Raw genomic sequence first — 19388 nt, forward strand, 5'->3', positions numbered from 1 at the left:
CCAAGGTGCTGATTGGACCTCTAGGTCCCGTGTCGGTTTTTCGATTGGCCTGAGTCTTGGCGCCTTCGCGTCCATCAGTCTGCCTGGCAACGGGCTGTTGATTGGTGGATATCTGTCGGGGCTTATCTGAGACCTTTCGGGGGGCTTCTCCATCAGTCCGGCCTGTGGTCAGCGTGACCTTTCAGATACTATACATAGAAAACCCTAAAAATATTATCAGAAAATTACTAGAGCTAATTAGTGAATTTAGTAAAATTGCAGGATACAAAATCAATACACATAAATCACTTACATCCCTATATACTAACAATGAAAAATCAGAAAGAGAAATTAAGAAAAATCCCATTCACCATTACAACAAAAAGAATCAAATGCCTAGGAATAATCCTACCAAAGAAGCAAGATTTGTATACAGAAAACTATAAGACCCTGATGAAAGAAATCAAGGATGACATAAACAGATGGAGAGATATTGCATTTTCAAGGGTATAAGGAATCAGTATTGTGAAAACAACTTTATTACCAGAAACAATCTGCAAATTCAGTGCAATCTCTATCAAATTACCAATGTCATTTTTCACAAAGCTAGAACAAAAAAATTCACAATTTGTATGGAAACACAAGAGACCCCAAATAGCCAAAACAATCTTGAGAAAGAAGAATGGCACTGAAGGAACCAACCTTCTTTACTTCAGACTATACTACAAAGCTGCAGTCATCAAGACAGTATGATACTGTCAGAAAAAAAGCAAAAATTTAAACCAATGAAACAAGATAGAAAGCCCAGAGATAAACCCATGCATCCACAGACACCTTGTCTTGTACAGAGGAGGCAAGAAAATGCAATGAAGCAAAGATACTCTCTTCAATAAGTGGTGTCAGGAAAACTGGACAGCTGTGTGTAAAAGAATGAAATTAGAACACTCCCTAACACCATACACAAAGATAAACTCAAAATGGATTAAAGACCTAAATGTAAGACCAGAAACTATAAAACTCTTAGAGGAAAACATAGGCAGAACACTCTGTGACATAAATCTCAGCAAGATCCTCTATGACCCACCTCCTACAGTTATGGAAATAAAAATAAACCATGGGACCTAATTAAACTTAAAAGCTTTTGCATAGTAAAGGAAGCTTATAAACAAAGTGAAAAGACAATGCTCAGGAAGGGAGAAAATATTTGCAAATTAGACAACTGACAAAGCATTTCCAAAATATAAAAGCAGCTCTTACAACTCAATACCAGAAAAACAAACCACCCCATCAAAAATTGGGCAGACGGCCTAAACAGACATTTCTCAATGAAGGCAAAGAGAAGACCAATAAACACATAAAAATATGCTCAACATCACTCATTATTAGAGAAATGCAAGTCAAAACTGCTGTGAGATATTACCTCACACCTCAGAATGGCCGTCATCAAAAAATCTACCAACAGTGGATGCTGGAGAGGGTGTGGAGCAAAGGGAACCTCCTAGCACTGTTCATGGAAATGTAAATTGATACAGTAACTGTAGAGAACAATATGGAGAGTCCTTAAAAAACTAGGGATAAAGCTACCGTATGACACAACAATCCTGCTACTGGGCATATACCCTGAGAAAACCATACTGAAAATGACACATGTGCCCCAGTGTTCACTGCAACGATATTTACAATAGCCAGGACATGGAAGCAACCTAGATGTCAATTGACAGATGAATGGATGAAGAACCGTGGTACATACACACAATGGAGTATTACTCAGCCATAGAAACGAGCACGTTTGAGTCCCTTCTAATGAGGTGGATGAACCCAGAACATATAAAAGTGAAGTAAATCAGAATCAGAAAAACTAATACTGTATATTAACACATACATATGGAATCTAGAAAGATGGTACTGATGAACCTATTTGCAGGGCAGCAGTGGAGATGCAGACATGGAGAACAGACTTGTGGACACAGAGGTGAAGGAGAGTGTGAGACAAATTGAGAGAGTAGCATGGAAATGTACAAACTACCATATGTAAACTAGATCAGTAACCTCAGATGTGCAGATGATACCAGCCTAATGGCAGAAAGCAAAGAGGAACTAAAGAACCTCTTGATGAAGAGGAAAGGGGACAGTGAAAAATCTGACTTAAAACTCAATATTCACGAAACTAAAATCATGGCATCTGGTCCTGTCACTTCATGTCAAACAGTTGGGGAAACAATGGAACAGTAACAAACTATTTTTGGGGGCTCCAAAATCACTGCAGATGGTGACTGTAGCCATGAAATTAAAAGATGCTTGCTCCTTGGAAGAGAAGCTATGACCAACCTAGACAGCGTATTATAAAGCAGAGATATCACTTTGCTGACATAAGTCCGTATAGTCAAGGCTATGGTTTTTCCAGTAGTCATGTACAGATATGAGAGTTGGACCATAAATAAGGCTGAGCACTGAAGAATTGATGCTTTTGAACTGTGATGCTAGAGGAGACTCTTGAGAGTCCCTTGGACAGCATGGAGATCAAACCTGTCAATCCCAAAGGAAATTAACCCTGAATATTCATTGGAAGCACTCATGCTAGAGATGAAGCTCTAATGCTTTGGCCATCTGATGTGAAGAGCCAACTTACTGAAAAAGATTCTGATGCTGGGAAAGATTGAAGGCAGGAGGAGAAGGTGATGACAGGATGAGATGATTGGATGGCATCACTGATTCAATGGATTTGAGTTTGAGCAAACTCCCGGAGATAGTGAAGGACAGGGAAGCCTGACGTGCTGCAGTCCATGGAGTCACAAAGAACCAGACACTACTGAGCTACTGAACAACAACGTAAAAGAGATAGCCAGTGGGGATTTGTGGTATGACTCAGGGAGCTCAGACTGGTGCTCTGTGACAACCTAGGGGTGCCTTATACAGTGGGAGGTGGGAGGGAATTTCAAGAGGGAGAGGACATATGCATGCCTGTGGCTGATGTTAGTGTATGGCAGAAGCCAACACAATGTTGTAAAGCAATTATCCTTCAACTAGAAATAATTTTTTTTTTAAATGGGAGGGCAGAGGAAGTGTCCAACTAACATCATAATTAACCATAAGCTATTCAATGCTAATCAAATCAGTGAAAATACATTTTAAGAACTTAGACATGTAAAATGTGACATGGATTTTGTTATGGCAATTATAATACTATGTACTTGCATTTAAGAAAGTTTCAAGTTGAAGTTAGACAGAAGCAGTTACTCGTTCTGGGGTGCCCAAGACGTGACTCTAAATCACTCTCTTCCACATTCCTTTTTCTCTCAAGACCTCTGGCTAGAGAAGTGGAGGGATAAGAGCTCATAAAAATGTGGGGGTGTATGAGCCTATTGAAAATCATGAGAATTAATACTATGCCTCTTCTGGAGAGTTTTGGTCTTCTGGCTTTGATCCCTTGGCTTATAACCACATTTCTCTCTCTCTTAAGAGTCAACATACTCATGGAAATCCTACATATATCCTTCAATTCTTTTCATTTCCTTTTACCCCCTGTCTTACTCTCAATATATTCTTTTAAATATGTGTGTGAATATAATATGTGTGTATAAATATTTAAAGAATATATGTTTTTATATATATAGACAGATAAGGATGGATGAAAGAAGTTGAGTGAGGGGAGTAGGAATCTGGCATAAAGGAATAGAATTGTATTCAGGGTCAAGACACAGGATCACTGTGTGCTCCTAATCCTCCAGTGAGCTTGTGACTTTGGCTAGATAAGTCTTAGTTTCCTCATTGAAAAAGATAGCAATATTGGCACTAACTCAGAAAGTAGTGTTGCAAATAAAAAGTAACTTAGCATCACTCAATTCAGTCACTCAGTCATGTCCAACTCTTTGTGACCCCATGGACTGCAGCACGCCAGGCTTACCTGTCCATCACCAACTCCTGGAGCTTACTCAAACTCATGTCCATCGAGTCAGTGATGCCATCCAACCATCTCATCCTCTATGGTCCCCTTCTGTTCCTGCCTTCTATCTTTCCCAGCATAAGAGTCTTTTCTAATGAGTTGGCTCTTCATATCAGGTGGCCAAAGTATTGGAGTTTCGGCTTCAGCATCAGTCCTTCCAATGAATATTCAGCACTGATTTCCATTAGGATTGACTGGTTTGATATCCTTGCAGTCCAAGGGATGCTCAAGAGTCTTCAACAATACAGTTCAAAAGCATTAATTCTTTGGCACTCACCCTTCTTTATGATCCAACTCTCAAATCCGTACATGATGACTGGGAAAACCATACTTTGACTATACAGACCTGTGTCGACAAAGTAATGGTTCAGCTTTTTAATATGCTGTCTAGGTTGGTCATAGGTTTTCTTCCAAGGAGCAAGCATCTTTTAATTTCATGGCTGCAGTCACCATCCACACTGATTTTGGAGCACAAGAAAATAAAGTCTGTCACTGTTCCATTGTTTCCCCATCTATTTGCCGTGAAGTGATGGGACCGGATGCCATGATCTTAGTTTTTTAAACGTTGAGTTTTAAGCCAGCATTTTCACTTTCCTCTTTCAGTTTCATCAAAAGGCTCTTTAGTTCCTCTTTGCTTTCTGATTTAAGAGTGGTGTCATCTTCATATCTGAGGTTATTGATATTTCTCACAGCAATCTTGATACCAACTTGTGCTTCATCCAGCCCAGCATTACTCATGATGTACGTACTCTGCATGTAAGTTAAATAAACAGGGTGACAATATACAGACTTGATGTACTCCTTTCCCAGTTTGAAATCAATCTGTTGTTCCATCTGTGTTTCTAACTGTTCCTTCTCGACCTGCATACAGATTTTTTAAGAGGCAGGTCAGATGGTCTCATATTCTCATCTCTTGTAGAATTTTCCGCAGTCTGTTGTGACCTACACAGTCAAAGGCTTTGGCATATTTAATGAAGCAGAAGTAGATGTTTTTCTGGAATTTTCTTGCTTTTTCTATGATCCAGCAGATGTTGGCAATTTGATCCCTAGTACCTCTGCCTTTTCCAAATCCAGTTTGTATATCTGGAAGTTCTCAGTTCATGTACTGTGGAGGCCTGGCTTGGAGAATTTTGACATTTTGAGCATTACTTTGCTAGTGTGTGAGATGAGTGCAGTTGTGCGGTAGTTTGAACTTTCTTTGGGATTGGAATGAAAACTGACGTTTTCCAGTCCTGTGGCCTCTGTTGAGTTTTCCAAATATGCTGGCATATTGAGTGCAGGACTTTCACAGCATCATCCTTTAGGATTTGAAATAGCTCAGCTGGAATCTCATCACCTGCTTTGTTCATAGTGATGCTTCCTAAAACCCTATTGACTGCACTCCAGGATGTCTGGCTCTAGGTGAGTGATCACACCATCATGGTTATCTGGGTCATTAAGGTCTTTTTTGTATAGTTCTTCTGTGTATTCTTGCCAGCTCTTCTTAAAATCTTTTGCTTTTGTTAGGTCCATACTGTTTCTGTCCTTTATTGTCCCCATATTTGCAAGAAATGTTCCCTTGGTATTTCTAAGAGATCTCTACTCTTTCCCATCCTGTTGTTTTCCTCTATTGCTTTGCATTGTTCGCTCAGGAAGGCTTTCTTACCTCTCCTTGCTATTCTTTGGAACTCTGCATTCAGATGGGTGTATCTTTCCTTTTCTCATTTGCCTTTCACTTTTCTTCTTTTCTCAACTATTTGTAAGGCCTCCTCAGACAACCATTTCGCCTTTTTGCATTTCTTTTTCTTGGGGATGGTTTTGATCTCTGCCTCCTGTACAGTGTTAGGAACCTCCATCCATAGTTCTTCAGGTACTGTATTAGAGCTAATCCCTTGAAACTGTTTGCCACTTCCATTGTGTAATCGTAAGGGATTTCATTTAGGTCATACCTGAATGGCCTAGTGGTTTTCCTCACTTTCTTCAATTTAAGTCTGAAATTTGCGATAAGGAGTTTGTGATCTGACCCCAGTCAGCACCCGGTCTTATTTTTGCTGACTGTATAGAGCTTCTCCATCTTTGACTACAAAGAATATAGTCAATCTGATTTTGCTATTGACCATGTAGTGATGTCCAGGTGTAGAGTCGTCTCTTGTGTTGTTGGAAGAGGGTGTTTGGTATGACTGGTGCATTTTCTTGGCCAAACTCTGTTAGCCTTTGCCCTGCTTCATTTTGTACTCCAAGGCCAAACTTTCTTGTTACTCCACTTATCTGTTGACCTCCTACTTTTGCATTCCAATCCCCTGTAATGAAAAGAACATATTTTTTGGTGTTAGTTCTAGAAGGTCTTGTAGGTCATCATAGAAACATTCAACTTCAGCTTCTTAGGCATTAGTGGCTGGGGCGTAGACTTGGATTACTGTGATACTGAATGGTTTGCCTTGGAAACAGAGATCATTCTGTCATTTTTGAGATTGCACTCAATACTGCAACTGGGTTCCTTTTGTTGACTATTAGGGCTACTCCTTTTTTTCTAAGGGATTCTTGCCCACAGAAGTTAGATATAATGGTCATCTGAACTCACTTTGCCCATTCCAGTCCATTTAGTTCACATTGCATCCCTAGGACTTACTTATTTTATAAATGGAAACTTCTACCCTTTTACCACACCATTTCCTTCTTAATTATTGATCTTGTGAAGGAGGTATCTACTTCATGAATTCTTGCTCTTTGTGTGCTTTGGTGTTTGAGTGAAGACAAAAATTAATTTTTATTTTGGGGAATTGTTGGGTGGAATATGCCTTTAACTTTCATTATTGCGTGTCTCTACATATTCCTTCGTTCCTTTTATAGAGACAGTAACATGGAAACTGACATTGCTCTCTGTTAAATAGAGAGCCAACAGGAATTTTCTGTATGACTCAGGGAATTCAAGCAGCCGCTCTGTATCAGCATAGAGGTATGGGATGGGGAGGGAGATGGGATGGAGGTTCAAGAGGGAGGGCACATATGTATACCTGTAGCTGATTCCTGTTGATGTTTGACAGAAAACAACAAAATTCTGTCAAGCAATTATCATTCAATTAAAAAATAATTTTTAAAAAAATTTCCAGATTTGCCTTAATTTAAAGAAAAAGGACTCATCATTTAAATCTTTACTCTGAAACTATTTTCAAAACATATTTTTGTTTGGGAGAAAATAAGAAAATTTGATCAGTTTAATTTTTCTAGTAAGTTTATAACAAAGGCTTCTTGGCTGAAAGTGGAAGAGGAGAGTGAAAAAGTTGGCTTAAAACTCAGCATTAAAGAAAGTAAGATCATGGCATCTAGTCCTATCACTTCATGGCAAATAGATGGGGAAACAGTGGAAACAGTTTATTTTGGGGGGCTCTAAAATCACTGCAGATTGTGACTGCAGTCATGAAACTAAGGACGCTTGCTCCTTGGAAGAAAAGCTATAACCGACTTAGACAGCATATTGAAAAGCAGAGACATCACTTTGCCAACAAAGGTCTGTCTAATCAAAGCTATGGTTTTTCCAGTAGTCACGTGTGGATGTGAGAGTTGAACTGTAAAGAAAGCTGAATGCTGAAGAATTGATGCTTTTGAACTGTGGTGTTGGAGAAGACTCTTGAGAGTCCCTTGAACTGCGAGGAAATCAAACCAGTCCTTCCTAAAAGAAATCAGCCCTGAATATGCATTGGAAGGACTGATGTTGAAGCTGAAACTCTAATACTTTGGCCACTGATGCGAAGAACTGACTCATTTGAAAAGACCCTGATGCTGGGAAAAATTGAAATCAGGATAAGAAGAGGACGACATAGGATGAGATGGTTGGATGGCATCACTGACTTGATGGACATGAGTTTGAGCAAGCTCTGGGAGTTGGTGATGAACAGGGAAGCCTGGCGTGCTGCAGGCTGTGGGGTCACAAAGAGTTGGACACGATGATCAACTGAACTGAACTGAGCATTTAGAAATTTATTTGTATTTGACCATATATGTAGTGATATATAAATGAATATAGTGATATATAAATATTTGACAATACTTAAGTAAATCATAGTTTATACTTAGTGAATGTCACAGACATCAGCAACATTTTTGTGATTCTTGAATCTGAGTCTCAGCTCTGTTCTTCTAAAGTCCTAAGAATTAACACTCAGGTTCATCTCCCTCTATCGCCTGAAAATTCCTTTAACAATATGTGAGTAGGATTTCCTTCGGTGAGAGGGGCTGCTGGAATCTATTGTTTGGTCAGTAAGTAAAAGCTGGCTGTTTACATGCCCACTTCCACCACTGCCATAGTACAGAGGGGCAGTTTCCAAATTAGTAAAAGTCATTTCTGCAGAATATGTCTCTAGGCTGTGCCAAAGAGCTATAGGACAGCCTAATGCTGAACTAGATAAGAAAGTTTCCTGATCATGGTGATGTGGTTTTATTTCCAGGAGAATAGAAAAGGTCATGTATGGTACATATACTGATCAGTTTCATCTTGGTTTATCTTTGAGGATAGTACACGCATTAGATCAGGTTCGGAGAAATTGCTAATGAGAAAAAGAAAGGCCTAGGTAGCACTTTAAATCATTTCACTTTGAATTGAGAATAAAGGGGTCGTCTTATGGTCATGTTACCTGCCAGGTTTCTTGGCCTTCTTAATCAACAGGAATTGATCATAAACCAGACGAGAAATTCAGGCAAGGCTTTTTTGAGTTCCTTACTGCAGCAGGGAGGAGCAAGGACAAGTAACATGTTCCCTTGCTCACTGGCTGTGGGGGATCAAACTGGTTCTTTATATGTTGTTACGTTAGAGGTGTGTCCAGGGATCAGGCCTGAGGGGTGACTTAGGTGATTTACCCACCCCTTTGGTGGTGGTGTCTGCAGGGAGCTTGCTGTCAGTGCCCTAATCTTGCTCCAAGCTCTTCAGAAGTAGCAGTTGGGTTTCATGGTTTCTTTGTATCTTTTGTCCAGAATTTACCCCAGTTGCTTGTGCACAATTATTTTTAGTCTCTTGTAGTTTTTTTGTATTTTGTTCTTTGAGGAGATTTTTGTCCAGGTGCCAGCACTGCAGCATAGGTCCCAGGTCCCATCCTGCTTTAGTTTAGATGCCACCTTATCATAGGTACCATCTCAGAAGTAAGTGTTGTGGTCATAGAGACCTGGATAGATGGTTTAGTACACTGGAACCACTGGAACTCAAGTCAGGTTGAATCATTTTGTAATGTGTATAGTAGAAAACATTTAGAGAAACTCAGTTTTGAGGTAAAGTTTGAACTGTCAGTCTTAAACTATGGACTTTAAATAGAGTCAGGATATTACAGCAGAGTTATAATTTCAGGAAGTGAAAGATGAAAATAAAATATCCAAAGTTAATCAGATACTCTGGAGTTTTTATATATATAAGCATCCTTTCATATTCCTGTCTTTAACTGGAAAGATCAAGAGACTGACAAATTGAGCTGAGGTCAGAATCTCAGAGGTGATAATTAAAAAGACTGCTCATATTATGTAGAGTGTTCAAAGGAATACGAACATATCTAGCTTTCTTTGAAATTTGCAGGCCTAAAATTAATGTGTCTGATAATTTAAAGTAGGTGATAATTGATTCTTTATGTAGGCTTCCTTGGTGACTTTTTTAAAAATTTGTTTCTGAATAGAAATAGATGCTTGTGGTTTTTTTTAGGTGAATTTTATTCTTCTGTAAATCCAGGCCATATACCTAAAAGCAGTGGTGCAGTTTTTAGATGACAGTCAAACAATATCGTTTACTAGCCTTTGATCTTAGTGTAAAAATATGGTAACATAATGGATTATTTTCTTTTTGCACACATTTCTTAGAGGCTGGCAGAGGAAGAGATCTGAACAAGTACTTTGGTGAATTTAGATAAACGATTTATTCCTGACTAGAAAATAGAACCCTGGAGAAAGAAATGGCAACTCACTCCAGTATTGTTGCCTGGAGAATTCTATGGACAGAGGAGCCTGGCAGGCTACAGTCCATGGGGTTGCAAGAGTTGGACACGACTTAGCAACTAAAGAGAGAGAGAGAAAATAGAAATTGGCTGTTTATCTGAACCAAATGGTGGCAAGAATTGCCAAATTTGCCATTTCACTTCATTACTTATAAATTATCCTACTTAGATTGCATCTTTTAAAAAATTCAATTCAAGGTAGACTGATTTAACATGTAATTAACTTTAATTATCAGTCTAAGGATAAATAAGTCCCCTTCTTTTGTATATTCATTTGACTCCCAATGTCTCATACATATTTATTTCTCTGCACTTTTGTTCTAACTGCTCTACTTGCCCCCCCTTGCCCCCAAATTCAGATCTTAGTTCTGGTCCTCACCTTTTGCATGAAGTACCCCAAGCTTGCTATGTTGTTTTCTGCTGTAAACTTCAGCGTTTGTTCACTCACCTGGTACTTGGTCATGTATTGCCATGTGCAGTGTTGTTTTGTTTAATATTCATCTGATTTAGGGCTGTATATCATCTGGGCCAGCTCCTTGGTATCAGAGGTCATGTTCTGTCTTGTGCCCTCAAAGCAGAGGGCATATTACTCTGACAGTGGCAGCTACTGCATGAAGGTTTGCTGGGCTCAATTTTGTCAGTAGGGATGACAAGTAGGGACTTGCAAATAATAGAAAGACAGTTTAGCAGTGATCTGGTTGAGAGACAGCCTCATTCATTCCTTGTTCATTTATTGTCAGAGTTAAGAGAAATTTAAGAAATAATATTAGGATTGAGAAATCATTTTGTTTTGTGAGCTAATACTGTGTACATTTTTCCTGTTAACCCATGTTCACACACAGAGTGAGTGTGGTATTTGGTTCTAGGGGCTAGTACTACTAGGTTTTTCTTTCAGTCAGCGTATTTTATCTTCAGGGCAAATGCATCTTTGAAATTGGTGAGAAAGGTAATGAGGCAACATAAAATTTGTGATAGTGTTCTTCCTTTTCTCACGTTTTTTCCTGAGTATTCTCTTATAATGGAAGCAGTCGCTGTGTTCCAATTTCACTCTCTGTGTTTTTAAAATATCTAGGTTCTTAATAAAAGGACAAAGCCATGTTTACTTAACAGCTGTACTATTGAAGATGGAAAGCATTAATGGCTAAAGAGTAAATTTTTTTTAACTTGGTTAGGAGACCAGTTACCATTTTTGTTACACTTGGTTTTTTTATTAAAGCTTTTGGTTCTTATGTTCATTTGATTTTTTTATTCAAGTTTTTGGTTTTTACTTGAAAGATAATTTTTACTGTGGGAAATTACCTAATGTAGAACTTAAGATGAAAGCTTCTGTGTCAGAGACTTAATTTTGAACCCTTGTCTCTGTTATACTAAGATTTAGCATCATTTTCAGTAAAATGGGGACACTTATGTCCACATAAGGAGATTAAACAAGATAATCCATGTGAAGCACAAAACACATTGCCTTACACATGGTGAATAATAGCAAGTATTATGTACATTATGATTTGAGATTCTTCTGTCTTCATATTTTAATCAAGTAGTTTTTATATCAGAAATTCTAGATATCTCAATTCATTTAGTTTGATCATTCTTTATTAGGTCTGTACAATTCAGATTTTGTGAATCCAAATTAGTTCTTAATTCCTTGTTAGAAGTGTTAGCTAAATTATTTTTTATTTTTATTAAAATAAATATCCTTTATTAGTTATCTTGTGATAAATACATTTTGGTTTATAAGATAACTGACAGGATGGGGAAAATATAAAAATAACATTTATTTTTTATAATTATAAAAGTAGTTTATTATTGCAAGAAATCTGAGAAATACTTGAAGGTATGTAAAAAGTTAAAATCTTCTGTAATGCCACTCTCAAATGCAACCAATGTTAATATTTTTGTAAACTTTTCTTTACTTGTCTTTGTTTTTTAAATTATATTATTTTTGTAAATTAAGGTAACATTGATTTATAAATGTGAAATTTAGTCTGGTCAGATTGCCCAGTTTTCTACAAGTTCTTTTATGTTAATATAGGAAAATTTTTTCTCTCTCATTCCAGGGCTGTTCTTGGTCAGTTATATTTGTGGATCTCGATGCCCATAATCGCAACCGGCAAACTTTGTGCTCATTGTTACCCAGAGAATCAAGATCTCATGTGAGATATTTTTATAATAAATTAATGTGAACTGTTGTTTATGATTGTTGTGTAGATTTTTCCTTTATCCAAGAAAGTGCTCCAAAGTGTTAGAAGTTGGTAGAAGAGGAGAGAAGAGACAGTGTTGCCACTCCCTCCTCTGGCCTGTGGAGATCACCTTCAGAAAGTGAGCAGAGCGTGGAGAAAACGGCTTTGTCCTTTCAGTTTTTGTAGGGCCGTAGAGAACTACATATATATTTTTTTCTTTTTGAGGAAGTAGTAACATTATACCAAAATGAATTTTTTTTTTTTGGTCATGGAATATTATATATTAGAAATGTAGAAAGATATTTTTCATAAGTTAAATTTCTTTTGAATAGGATTGCTTTCCTTATTTCTTTTCTCTCATTCTACTCACCTTTTTCTTTGTCTGATAAACTCTTATATGCCTATATAGTACCTGATTGCCAATTTTTGTAGGGATAATTCATGGCTCTATTCTTGAAAACACGCGAAATGGAGTAATTTAGTTATTTTAAGATAACTGTTTTATAGAAGTAATACAAGATTATGGTAGAAGACAAATAGAGTTTACAAACAAGCAAATAATAAGAATATATCCACTCATTTTCCACTATTCAATTATAATCTTAGGGTGATACATTTGGGTTTGTATTTTTATATACACATATAATACTTTTATTTTACAAAACTGGAAGAATATTGTTCATAATGCTTGATAACCTGTTTCTTTGAACGGACAAGTTTCTGTGTCAGTAAACATTTCTGTAATATAAATTTTATTGGCTGCTACTTTACTAAGCCAATTGTTGGACATTTAGATTGTTTTCTGGTTTTCACTATTACTAACAAATTGTTATGACAAACTAGTTGTAGTGATTAATTATTGGTGAAAATTTGTACACAATGATATAATGTACTAAAATTTGAGTCCAGTGTTGAACCTTGAAAATACTCTTTGTAACTGAATAAAGTTTTATCTCCTCTGTAAGGTTCACTAAACCATGCCATATAAACACCTGTCTGTCCCTTGAAGCACAGCAGTCTCACTGTCCGTTAGATAACCTTAGCGGCTTTACATCTCTGTGAGTCTCCTTGGGCTGTGCTGATCATATCTCTATAGGCACTTACATTCCCTTCTTTTTCTTCTTGCCCCTAGAACACAGATGCTGCCCTGCTCCCCTGCATCAGTTATCCTGCATTTGCCTTGGATGATGAAGTTCTCTTTAGCCAGACGCTTGATAAAGTGATTAGAAAATTAAAAGGAAAATATGGATTTAAGCGTTTCTTGAGAGATGGATATAGAACATCATTGGAAGATCCCAATAGACGCTACTACAAACCAGCTGAAATTAAGGTATCAAAAATATTCCATATCAGATAGCATAACAGAATGATCAAAAAACACAGATTCAGAAGACAGACTTCTTGTCTTTGAATTATGGCTCTGCCACTCATTAGCTGTCTCACCTTGGGCAAGTAAATTAACCTCTCTGTATATAATATTATTCATTGGTAAAAATAATGTTAGTACCTACTATTATTGAGGTTTTATAAGAATTAAATCAATTAATGTATATAAAAGTATTTAGAACTGTGCTTGGCACATAGTAAACTCTTGATAAACATTAATGTGAAGGCCCATTTGCTCATATTGGGTCATGTTGATTCATTAAGTGAGTAATTTTTCTTTTGCACTTTCAATATTTTGCATGCCTACTATCCCATTTGTCTAAGATAATAGAAAATATCTATTTGTGATCTAATTTTCAATCTGTTAAGCAAATGCTCTTTTTTATTTCACTTGTGCACTTCCCTCTAAAATATACTCCTCTAAACATTTAGTTTTAAAGATTTTATATTTCAAATAAATACACAGCAGTCATTGTCAGCTACTTCAGTAAAAGACCCTTTGGGGAGTCCATTTCGTAAATACTTGTCAGAATGGCCTCTGACCCCTCGTCCATCATTTTCCATTGAGAACATGGAAAAGTTCTCGAAGAATGAAGATATTTCAAGACAGAAGATTCTATTGCATGAGTGTAGCCTCAAGCCTCAAATATCTCAGAGTAAATCACTTTCCTTTTCCTCCACCCACACCAAAGTGGGGCTTCCCCAATGATAAAGAGTCCGCCTGCAATGCAGGAGACACAGGAGACACAGGTTTGATCCCTGGGTTGGGAAGATCCCCTGGAGAAGGAAATAGCAACCCACTCCAGCATTCTTGTTTGGGAAATCCCGGGACAAGGGAACCTGTCGGGCTACAGTCCATGGGGTAGCAAAGAGTCAGACATGACTGACGTGGCTAAGCATGCATACATACTATACATCTGCATTTATTCTAGCTGTTTTTAAGCTTCCCAGAAGATTATAAAACCTCCCAGAAAAGTAAGCATCCATTCACATTTCTGAAGACTATGCTGTAATGGGGTAGGTTGAAAGTCATTAAAAAAGAAAACTCCAAACCCCTCCCTACCTGCCTCCTGGTGCCTCTCTCGTTGTCCCTTCTAAAGAGCATGCTGTGTTCTAGTTGGGGACTAGTCGAGCTAGTCCTAGTTGGACTTCAGCTTTCAATGCTTCTTTGCTTGTTCCAGGAAAACAGGATTGCTGTTGGTTTCTTTAACAGACATCATCATTAATGCATCTCTGGTTTGTATTGCTCTTTTTTCTCTGTGGAGTTCCCATAGCTCATCTCCCCAGAGAGACTCATCAAGCATTAACCGGAGCATTTCCTTTCCTATAAACCCTTTCCTGACCCCCTGGGCAGGCTCAGATGCTTCATGCTCTTGGTTCTTGATATATACCATATATAGACATTTTGCAATGTGCTGCAGTTGTTTTATTTATATGACTATTTCTCCACTAGGGCAGATTTTCTATCTTTTTTATCTCCATAGCCCTCTGTCTAGTGATGCCTGGCATTACTAAGTAAATATTTATTGAATGAATGACTACTGTGTGATGGGTTAATAAATGATTGAGCTTTTGAATAATAAGAATTCTGATAAAAATTTTTTTAAAAAGAAAATCCTTATAGAATCAGTCCAGTTTTTTTATTACAAGAAACTTTCCTATGATGTAAGTGTTCTAATTAATATCATTGTTCTAATATAATTGTTCATGAAATTTTTAATGTTTTATTTTCTGTTTTAGCTGTTTGATGGCATTGAATGTGAATTTCCCATATTTTTCCTTTACATGATGATTGATGGTGAGTTTTTCTGCTGAAATTTAAACTGTAGGATGTAAGTAGTTTAAAGAAGAGCAGAAATAAAGTATGACTCCTTTCAGCTAGCAAAATAGACTACAATTAGTGATGTTAACTACTTTACATTTTTATATGCTATTCTTCTACTTTCTGAGTTAATGTTAAATCATTTAGGGCTTCCCTAGTGGCTCAGATGATAAAGACTCTGCCTGCAATGCAGGAAACCTGGGTTCGATCCGTGGGTTGGGAAGATCCCCTGGAGAACAAAATGGCAATCTACTCCAATATTCTTGCCTGGAAAATCCCATGAATAGAGAAGCCTGGAGAGTACAGATACAACTGAGTGACTAACACTTTCACTTTCACTTACCCTTCTGCTTTCTGAGTTAATGTTAAATCACTTAAGGAATTTAAAAAATACTTTGAAGGATTTTAAAAATGATACAAATATATTTTCATATTTACAAATAATCTTTATACATAGGAACTATGAATACTGCAGTTTATGACATTGTGAATGTCTGTCTATAATATTTACACTTAAGAACAGAGAAATTTTGATTAAAATTCAGATTTTAGTTCTAAATGCTAACATGATCTTCTAAAATCAGTGTCCCAGAAAACTATCATATATGTTTATTTGCTTTACCTTTTCCATTTTATTATTTACATACAAAATTACCAAAATAATTACAATTGGAGTAATTTTTCTAAGGCAAAATTTCTATGATGCTTATTGAGCTCAAATGCTATTGATTTTGTATTTTACGTTTTAGGCGTTTTTAGAGGCAATCCCAAGCAAGTAAAAGAGTATCAGGATCTTCTGACTCCAGTACTTCATCACACCACAGAAGGTATAGTTGGGATGCTTTTTCGAGACATTCTTTCTACCAGTGTTTCCTTAATGTTCCTTTGAAGTGTATAAATGATTGCCTTTTAAACAGAACAGTTTATATTCAATTGAAAAAATGAATGGGGCTGCAAATGGATTAGAAAGAGTAATCTCTTAACTTGTTATAATAAAACTGTTTTTTATAAAAGGAGCTCATTAGACAAAAGATGGAGATGGAAATGAATTTTAAGAGGTCATGGCTATAGTTGCTACCCAATAGTTTGCCAGGTGTGCAGGGGTTCTTCATCTGTTACCTACTGTGAAACTCCTTCACTGTATGTAATATGATGATAATAAAAAATGACTAATTTTTATCCATGTCACCAGAAATGCTTTGTTCATGAATGCTGCCCCCTTTAGAGGGCCACGTAGGGAGGCTCTAGCCTAACGGTCCTACCACCACCAAGAATATTTTGGCCTCCTCTTTGGAGATGTTTTCAGGGCTTTTCATGTTATTTTGAAATAAATGTCTGCCATAGTTCTAAAATGTCATCCTTTGAGGATGGATTTACTATCTTAGAACTGGTCAGAAGGTCCAGGCTTATGAGTAATATATTGGTTTCAGTTAAGCACCAGCAGGGACCATAAAGGAAACATAAGTGATTTTTCTATATGACTCAAAAAATAATTCCCAAAAAAATTCCAAAGGAGAAGTTCCAGATATCTTAGGTGTTTGGATGGATTGGTAAAATAACAACATCTGGAAGTTAAAAATTATGGTGTGTTGATTAAAAAAACGGATGGACTTACAGACATGCACAAACTGGCAATCACGGCAGTAGGCCCCATTCCTGTCGTACATGAAGTTTATGATATTCTTCAGGGTTTTCCACAAATATCTTAGAGTCATTATATTATGTGCTCACCCTTTAAGATATTTATAATGTTAAAGTAGCAAAATGATTATGGAAAACATTGAGTTTCAAATAAATGTTAATATTTAAAACAAGTCATTTTTGTCCTTATGCCCCAAATAACCACTAGTCCAGTGTGAGACATAATGTAATGAATGTTGTAATGAATATGTTTAAAATCCCTGAATCAGGTCTTTTAGTATTCAGTGAAAAATCATTGATGCATTGAGGTAATAGTTTGTGTATCACACTTAGGCTTCATCCTATTGAAAGAGTGATGTTGAAACTATTCTCTGTGTTTCTTAGACCTTTTTACTGGTTTTAGACAGAGGTATCACTGTTGATTGGTGCATGAATAAAGAAGCAAATTTTACAGAAATCTGTGCAGTATTATTAGAAAAATTAAGTTCACTGTGGGCTGATGATACAGAAGTCTTCTGTAGCACTATTAGAAAGTTGGTTTTCCCCCCATTGATATCATCCACAGAGATTCTAGTCTTAAATAATTTTTAGTTTCTACCAAGAAATATTTTTAAATGGGTTGGTCATGGGAGGAAGATGGACTTTTTTTTCTTCTCTTCAATGATATTGAATGGTAGATAATGGGCTTAATGTTTAAAATGGGGATTTCTTTGCTTTCAGCAATTGCTCAGGGTTACAATTCTTCACTTAAGATTATATAGTATCTCATTTGTAAAGCTTCCACAGACTAATCCTATTACAAATAGCTTCTTCTGTAGCTCTAAACATTTGCATACTTTATATTTATCAATTCACTTTAAGGTGTTAAATGTTGTTAGAAGAGATTATGTACATGAGATTATGTACAAGAGATTATGGCTAACTTATAACATATGTTGTCAAATTAGTTTTAAAGTAAAGAAACTTTTCCCACATTATTGACTGGGGATTTCTGAAAAGAGTCAAATTTTCCTATATCCTATTGGACAACCTTTCTGTCTTTGAAGGGAAAATTCAGGGAGGACACTGATTGGTTATATTTTAAATACTTATTTTTAAATTCCATAGGTTATCCTGTCATACCAAAGTACTATTATGTGCCAGCTGATTTTGTAGAACATGAAAAAAGAAACCCTGGTAGTCAGAAGCGATTCCCTAGCAACTGTGGCCGTGATGGAAAACTGTTTCTTTGGGGACAAGCCCTTTATATCATTGCAAAACTCCTGGGTAAGTGAAGAAGACTGGGAATTTTTCTTTTTTCCTTATTGTCAAGTTTTTAGAAATAAGTATGTCTTTGTTGGCGTTTGTTTTGGATTTGGGTGGTATTTCATGCTGTCAAGAGGCCTTGAGGGAGTTTTTTGGTTTTTGTTTTTTTTAATTGGTGGAAAATTGCTTTACAGTGTTGTGTTGGTTTCTGCTGTACAACACAAATGGGTCTTAATTACATATGGCGCTAGTGGTAAAGAACCTGCCCGCCAGTGCAGGAGACACAACATGCAGATTGGACCCCTGTTGGGGGGAAGATCCCCTGCAGGAGGGTGTGGCAGCTCACTCCAGTACTCTTGCCTGGAGAATTCCGTGAACAGAGGAGCCTGGCCGTTTACATTCCATGGGGTCACACAGAGTCAGACACAAGTAAAGAAACTTAGCACACACACACCCCTCTCTCTTGAGCCTCCCTCCACTCCCCCATCTCACCCCTTTAGGTCATCACAGAGGACCAAGCTGGGCTCCCTGTGTTACATATGGCTGTAAAACATATGTAAAACAGCTTCCCACTGTTTTACTCATGATAGTGTTTCTGTGTCAATGCTACTTTCTTAGTTCGTCCCACTCTCACCTTCCTCTGCTGTGTCCACAAGTCTGTTCTCCACTAGGTTCATCAGTACCATTTTTCTAGATTTCATATATACACATTAATATACTTGTTTCTCTCTTTCTGACTTTACTCTGTATCAGAGGCTCTAGGTTCATCCATCTCACTACAACTGACTCAAAATTCATTCTTTTTAATGGCTGAGTAATATTCCATTGTGTATATGTACCACATCTTCTTTATTCATTCATCTGTCGATGGACATCTAGGTTGCTTCCATATCTTGGCTAGTGTAAATATTGCCACAGCAAAGAGTGGAGAACATGGGTCTTTTAGAATTGTGGTTTTCTCAGTGTGTATGCCCAGTACTGGGATTGCTGGGTTATATGGTAGATTTACTCCTAGTTTTTTAAGGAATTTTCCTACTGCTTTCCATAATGACTATGTCAGTTTACATTCCCACCAACAGTGCAGGAAGTTCCCTTTTCTCCACATCCTCTACAGCATTTATTCTCTGTGGGTTTTTTTTTTTTTTTTTTTTTATGATGGCTATTCTGACTGGTATGAGGTGATACCTCATTGTAATTTTGATTTGCATTTCTCTAATAATGGGTGATGTTGAGCATCTTTTCAT

General features: G+C 37.1%; 1 protein-coding gene across 4 annotated transcripts in view; it reads left to right on the forward strand.

Annotated features, from left to right (window-relative positions):
* PHKB (phosphorylase kinase regulatory subunit beta) overlaps positions 1 to 19388 on the forward strand; it is a 225342-nt gene that overhangs the window by 98493 nt on the left and 107461 nt on the right. For all 4 annotated transcript variants that reach the window (XM_043898383.1, XM_043898384.1, XM_043898385.1 and 1 more), the window contains 5 exons: positions 11928 to 12023; positions 13183 to 13380; positions 15177 to 15234; positions 16008 to 16085; positions 18007 to 18165. In XM_043898383.1, coding sequence (XP_043754318.1) covers positions 11928 to 12023; positions 13183 to 13380; positions 15177 to 15234; positions 16008 to 16085; positions 18007 to 18165 — 589 coding nt within the window. The remainder of the gene's footprint in view (positions 1 to 11927; positions 12024 to 13182; positions 13381 to 15176; positions 15235 to 16007; positions 16086 to 18006; positions 18166 to 19388) is intronic.

The sequence above is a fragment of the Cervus elaphus genome, chromosome 4 (genome assembly GCF_910594005.1).
Source record: "Cervus elaphus chromosome 4, mCerEla1.1, whole genome shotgun sequence".
NCBI lineage: Eukaryota > Metazoa > Chordata > Mammalia > Artiodactyla > Cervidae > Cervus > Cervus elaphus.